The sequence below is a fragment of the Salmo salar genome, chromosome 05, assembly GCF_965601325.2.
Source record: "Salmo salar chromosome 05, fSalSal1, whole genome shotgun sequence".
In the NCBI taxonomy this organism is placed as follows: Eukaryota; Metazoa; Chordata; class Actinopteri; order Salmoniformes; family Salmonidae; genus Salmo; species Salmo salar.
Window position 1 is genome coordinate 60,774,835 of NC_138295.1, and position 7,101 is coordinate 60,781,935.

The window sequence follows — 7,101 nt, forward strand, 5'->3', positions numbered from 1 at the left end:
CTGTAATCCATGGCTTCTGCTTGGGATATGTATGTACAGTCACTGTGGGGACGACGTCGTCAATGCACTTATTGATGAAGCCGATGACTGAGGTGGTATACTCCTCAATGCCATACGATGAATCCCAGAACATATTCCAGTCTGTGCTAGCAAAACAGTCCTGTAGTGTAGCATCCGCGCCATCTGACCACTTCCGTATTACGCGAGTCACTGGTACTTCCTGCTTTAGTTTTTGCTTGTAAGCATGAACCAGAAGGATAGAATTATGGTCAAATTTGCCAAATGGAGCCTTACCTGGGCACACCCCCTTCTTCCCATGTTCCCCTTCCCTATACCTAATTTGTGGTTTGGTGTTATGGCTCAGGTAGGCCTGGATGGACTATAGTCGATGAAAGGATCTGTGTTTGTAAAATACCTTTTTGTTTGTTTTTATACTATCGAAGCTTTGGATTCTCCTTTTTTGGTTGCTTTGTAAACGCGTCTGACCGTGGCATCACATAGCTGTAGCCTCAAGGCAAGTTTTGAATTGGATTACATATTGCCTTTATAGTCAGATAATGACTAGGTACTGTAAGGATGTTGTGGGTTGTCTTACATGGGCGTACTGAGGAAGATGAGCGAGTCCCACTGGGGGACGTACTTCATTTGACCCTTCAGGTGGAGGGGCTTCTTGGGAGGTTCCCTCATATCCTCGAAGATGGTTTCACTGCACTTCCCTGGGGATGACGAAGAGCAGGGTGGGGTCATCCACAGACATAGAACTTGGAAACATTGGTTTGAAATGTAGAATTGTCACCAACAATTCCAAGACCATTTACACTCTAGTTATTCAAAATAGACAGGGCAATCACTGACTGTTTTGATTCAGGCCTTGTGTTGGATTTCTGTACCCCTTTCAAATTTAGGAGAACAAAGCTATGTAGCATGTAAGCTTATTTTGGTGAGCTGGACAGGTGGGAAGATAGATAAAAAGAAGTGTGGAGGGCGAGGAAGAAGGGGTTCTCACCGGTGACAGTCTGGAAGGCGAGCAGCTCGATGTCCTCTCCCCCTGAGTTGGCTGAGCTGTTGTACTGAGTCAGAGCACTGCTGAACTCCTGGTCCCCCTTCATCTCCTCCACAGACTTCACATCTAATGGGCCAGAGGAAAGGATGGAATGAATGACGGAGGGAGGGAATGACTGAGTTAGGGAGGGAGAATGGGTGGCTGAGTGAGTGACATTTGTTTTATGCATTTCACTCATGCTTATAACAGCACTGACAGAGAGATGATTTATTGTTACACATATTGGAAGACTTTCAAAGCCCAGTGCAGTCAAAAATGAGATTTTCCTGTGTTTTATATATATTTCCACACTATGAGGTTGGAATAATACTGTGAAATTATGAAAATGATTATAATACCCTTTTAGTGTAAGAGCTGTTTGAAAGGACTGCTTGAAATGTCAGCCTTTTTGGTGGGATGGAGTTTTGGCCTGCCTGTTGACATCACCAGGCAGTAGGTTAAGTGAATAGACCAATAAGAATGAGAGTTCCAAACCTCTCTGCAAATAACAGCTAGTTTTCCCCTCCCCACTCCCAGACAGTCCTAGCAAAATTCTTGTTTAAGAAATTGCTCTTTACTAAGAAGCTATTTTTCTTTCCTTTTGATAATTTTAGTTGAAACAATCACAGTAACTTACTTAATTGTTACCCAGAAACAATTTGATATTGAGATAAAACAGCTGCATTTGACCTAAATTAATCAAAATCACTTAAACATTAGACATGTGCTTCAGATTGTTAGGGACAAAGTACTCCCCTCTCCTGTCGGTTGACTGTGGCGACGGGCGGACCCTTGACTTCTCTGTACCTCTCTCTTCCTCTCTCTTGGGTTTCTCGCTCTCCTCTTTTCCCTCATCTTCCTTTTCCTTGCTCAGTTTAGGGACATTCACCTTCTGCTTGCTCTCCACCACAGCTTTGGACAGTAGCTCAAACACATTGTTAAGGTGGGTGTAGATCTGAGGGGAAGCATGGAAACAGATGACTTCAGTCAAATCCAGGGCCCGTATTCACAAAGCGTCTCAGAGTAGGATTGCCGATCTAGGATCAGGTCCACACTGTCCATGTAACCTTATTTATTGTGATTATGAAGGCAATTTTGATCCTATATCAGCACTCTTACTCTGAGATTCTTTATTCTGAGACTGGCCCTGATACATGCAGACATAGTGATGCTTAAAGGTCCCACACAGGTATCCTATTTCCCAAGTAAAAATAGCCTTTGAATGACAAAAACATCACCCATAATATTTGTACACTATTAAAATGCTCAGAATTGAAGAAATGTTACCGTTTCTCTCATTTCTAACTATCAGGAAGCCTGAAAGAACAGGCTGAGTGGGCAGGGAGCTCATGAGCTCGCCTTGACTGACAGCTCTTTAAAATGCTCTTGTGGTCTTTGTAACAAGGTAAACAATGGGCCACATGTCATTGATGACCAGGTAAACAATGGGCCACATGTCATTCCTAGCCTACATTGTAGGCTCAACCCATTTTCTCTGCAAAATGCTCTCATAGTCAACAGAACTGTTGGATATCAGACAAACAGCAGCAACACACAATTGCATTTCTATTGTTTTATAACTAATTACAGAATACAGCTCACTGATACACTTCTTCACAAGAATAGTAATGCCTGAGCGATCTTAGAAGCTTACACATAAGAGAATATGCAAACAGCATACAATAAGTGTACTGGACAATTTATTGGTGCCTCTGCATTAAATCAAATAACATTTTATTGGTCACATACACATATTTAGCAGATGTTATTGCGGGTGTAGTGAAATGCTTGCATTATAAATAATATGTTCAGAATTGTATGTATTGATCAGACATTTATTTGATCATTTACAATAGGACAGCATAGCCCAAAATATTGATCAACATGAACACTCATGGGAAATAATGGTGAGAAATAATGGTGAGACATCATTTGACATAAAAAAAATAATTAGAGCCATAAGCCTAATATAGGCACCCAGCCACCCTAGTGTCCAGGACCCCATTGATTCGTACAACTTGTAACACTAATCTCCCATCCAAATGCTAGAAAAAAACATAGAAATTAACAAAATGTGATATCATATCATGTAAAAGTTAATTACTTAGGCTTTAGGTAATGCAACCAACCACAGAGATTGATGGGGAGGGGAGGGGGACCCATGTACCCCGCTTCAATCAAGCAGACTTCAGTCACCCACTTGGCTTCAGTCACACCCAAGATTGAAGCGGGACACTATGGCCTCCTCCTTGTCAGAACTCTCACACTGGGCAAACAGGGGTCCTGGGATGGACAGCTCACACAGCTTCCCCACATACTGTAACATGCTGGATCAAGCATGACCTTGTTGAAGAGGAGATCCAGGAATCTGTCTACGGAGCCTGTAATGTTTTTGAAAAGGGAAATGTTTGTTAAATGGGTAGTGAATTTATTTTCCTTTATTTACTGTTCCGAGTTATGATGCTATCAATTTGTTGATGTAGTGATCTATTCATTTTACAATGTGTTTTCTGGTGTTTTTTAAGTACTCAATTTGAAATATGCAATATTTGATTGTGCACTTTTTTGTGAAACGTTTCAATGTTTGTATTTCAAATTTTTGTGTGCCTGAAATGCTCAATTGGTGCAGATTTGAAATGAACAGTAGTGCTTCATTTGTTTTTTGGTTTATCTGTACTTACACTATTTATATTTGTGAACATTTTTACAACACAGTTGTCTTTACATTTTGAATGCTTAGAAGGACAGGACAATGTTCCAATTCACAAACTTATCAAGAGAACATCCCTGGTCATCTCTACTGCCTCTGATCTGGCGGACTCACTAAACACAAACGCTTCATTTGAAAATTATGTCTGAAGTGTTGGAGTGTGTCCCTAGCTTTCAGTAAATAAAATCTAAAGAAAACTGTGCCGTCTGGTTTGCTTAATAAGTCATTTAAAATGATTTATACTTTTACTTTTGATACTTAAATATTTTAGCAATTATATTTACTTTTGATACGTAAGTATATTTCTAACTAAATACTTTTAGACGTTTAGTCAAGTAGTATTTTACTGGGTGACTTTCACTTTTACTTGAGTAATTTTCTATTAACATCATAATTACTTTTACTCAAGTATGAGAATTGGGTACTTTTTCCACCACAGGAAATGAATAAAATGGCTTACAGTATGTTGGGTCTGTCTTCACATGTTTCACAGCATATCCCCCCCTTCTTTGCCTTTGGAAAGTAGATTTTGTGTCACAGCATTCCTGCTGTGGTGGTTGCCTGGGAAGCTGTGCAGACAAAATAGATGTTGAATTTTCTAAAATGTCTGTCATTACAGCTTGATGATAGTGAAAAGACCAAAAAGAGATGAAAGGTGAAAATCATAATGATACTTACATTATGGTCAGCGCTTGCAAGACCCACTGTTCCACTGTCACTGATGGTATTGCATCCGTCTTTAGTATTAGCTTCCTGGCAAGACCAATCGAATATTCTCCCCAATTGATAAAGCAACTTCGCTCAAAATGTGCACTGCACACCCGTGACATAATTGTAATTTTCGGTGCAGCCTGTCCACCCAAAATAAAAATGAGACACTGCTATTGGATGTCTTCTTTCTTCAGAAAATAGTGTAACGTTAAATTTACACTATGGCATCCAGTCACAATGTGCTTTTTCCGGCATGCTGGTAAGTAGCTTGGTAGCTAACAGTCACACCACAGATGAAAGGCTACCAGTATATTTAAAAAATATATATTATTTGGTCGTACGTTCTGCTTGAGCTAGCTACTAGTAGCTTGCCTACGGTTTGTAAACAAAGCCAAAGCAAGGCGTAGGAACACATGCAATTATGGTTTTAAGGCGGTACATATTTAAATGATTTAAGATGATAAGACGCTACCATTGGTGTATTACATTTCCGGCTTTTATGTGACGTTGGATGAAGCATGAAGTAAATCCTTGGTAATGCGTGACTGAATCCAAGCGTTTGACAAGGGGGAGGGGACCAGTAACTTTATGATCAAACATTATCAATGTGCCAGCGACAGCCATTCTTCATACTTGGGTTATCCTACCTTGAACTGATTTCATCCAAATATCATCCAATGGACCATTAAAGGGGGTTGTTGAATGTTACTAAATAATCACTAAAAAAACTCTCTGGATTGACAACAATAGCCTAGGTAAGTGGAAAAACCATACCAAATGTAACAGAACACTCATCCCCCTCTCTTCTCTCCTGTACTCACGTTGTCCCAGCTGAACTCCAGCATGGGCCGCACCAGGGTGAACTCTTCGTTGACCTTCTTGCCCTGCAGGTCGGAGAAGACCTCCTTTAGGCCGTCCCCAATGCGGTACATGGTCATGTCCCGGCGGAAGATCACACTAAAGGGGAACATGTCGAAAAAGATGCCCCTCTTCATGGGTAACTTCTCGTACCCCGGGGCCGTCTTCTGCTGGGGCATGCGGTGCTTGAAGGCAGCGTTGTCAAAGTTCATCTTGTAGATCTGCGGCAAAGAGACATCACGGCAACACAGCTGTGAGGATCTTAAGGTTGTGAGTATCATGACAATGGGGCCTGAAACTAAAGTTGTTTCACAATGGTGCAAACAGTAGCACTTGGAAAGTGATGCACTCCTAGGTCGGAGGAGTTACTTGCGCGTGCGCTGGGGTGTACATAAAATAGTTGAAAAGAAGTAGCTTCAGATAGGTAGATGCCCACAGTACAGTACATACCACATAGGTCATCTTCTCAGTCTCCTCTTTGGACAGGATCTCAACTTCAATGTCTGTATTGTAGAACTGCCTTCCCACTTGAGACAGCTGGCCTACAGTATGGGAAGAGAGAACAAGTATTTTTACAGTTTGGAGATGTGTGACATGCATCCTATGTATAGTATTACCAAATATAATATAGTGCGTTCAGAAAAAGAGTGTTTGCTATGTTTGTCCTCTGTGGTGCTCCCTACCTACCTTTGACAAACTGGGTGAAGCCCTTGCGGGTGCTGCGGTAGTGCAGGGTGAGGCTGGTCTCACACTCCTCCTCCACACAGAAGCTGGGAGGCTGCACCTTGGGGAAGGAGAAGCGGAAGTACTCGTGCAGGTTGTCTAGCTCATTGATGAAGTCACGCACATTACGCCCCAACACCTGGATGAATGGATAAGGGATAAATAATGACATTACACACACACACACACACACACACACACACACACACACACACACACACACACACACACACACACACACACACCAGTGTATTGATCATTGATTAGGGCCAATTATGCCTAGTATTAAAACTAAGACACTTGAGGAGGGCCACTACGCACTAGGTCACCTTGAGAATCCTCTCGTAGCCGTAGTTCCCGATCCTCTTCACCATGTAAACCCCGAAGGCATACATGAGCTCATCATGGGTCTTCCCCAGGACCTCCCCTGCTGCCTTGGCCAGCCGGAGGATCAGGTTGTCACTGCAGGGGAAGAAGGAAGATACTTAGATATGACATTTACATTGACATTTTAGTCGTTTAGCAGATGCTCTTATCCAGAGCGACTTACAGTTAGTGCATTCATTGACCTGTCTATCAGGAAAGAGATTCAAGTGAAACCTCAAGTGACTTAGTTTCCTGGTGAAGTTAGAATATAAAGTAAATATGACGCATATGATGGGTACAGAGATGTAGTTAGCCCCGACAGTTAGATGGGATATGGCCGTACTTGTACATCTGATGGCGGACAAACTTGAGATGCGGTATCTCTGCCCGGGCCTCTATCAGTCTCCATACATCTTCTCCGTACGACTCGTTGATATAATCATTCACTGCTTCCAAGTACAGGCCGTACATCTTAAGGGGGTTGGGAACCTCCAGATTTCTGCCAAGTTTAACTGCTTTACTGAGGAATGGTAAGGAAAGAAGAAGTGTAAAACATCTGCAGTCTGAGTCATTTTGCATATAGGATGGACTAGATGTTAGAAACTATGAAGTCCCTCATTATTCACTGCCACAAATATTTTCAAAAATCAATAAATCATCCCTTTTGGGTATCCTGAGCAAGATTAAAATC

The 7,101-nt window shown here is 41.8% G+C and overlaps 1 protein-coding gene across 1 annotated transcript; it reads right to left on the reverse strand.

Annotated features, from left to right (window-relative positions):
* Positions 1 to 4,836: 4,836 nt before the first annotated feature.
* LOC106605334 (soluble guanylate cyclase 88E-like) lies at positions 4,837 to 6,881 on the reverse strand. The gene is made up of 5 exons (XM_045717734.2): positions 6,754 to 6,881; positions 6,374 to 6,506; positions 6,009 to 6,183; positions 5,772 to 5,863; positions 4,837 to 5,542 (listed from the first exon to the last, which is right to left on the reverse strand). Exons 1-5 carry the CDS (start codon positions 6,879 to 6,881, stop codon positions 5,255 to 5,257), a joined length of 816 nt encoding a protein of 271 aa, XP_045573690.2. The 3' UTR covers positions 4,837 to 5,254.
* Between the last annotated feature and the right edge of the window lie 220 nt (positions 6,882 to 7,101).

Bases quoted from the DNA above. Each gene is read 5' to 3' on its own strand.
- LOC106605334 (XM_045717734.2), bottom strand. From the start codon at position 6,881: ATGTACGGCCTGTACTTGGAAGCAGTGAATGATTATATCAACGAGTCG. The intron at 6,507-6,753 runs GTACGGCCATAT...CTTCCCCTGCAG, and splicing joins GTCCGCCATCAGATGTACAA to TGACAACCTGATCCTCCGGC. The intron at 5,543-5,771 runs GTATGTACTGTA...TCTTTGCCGCAG, and splicing joins CTGAGAAGATGACCTATGTG to ATCTACAAGATGAACTTTGA.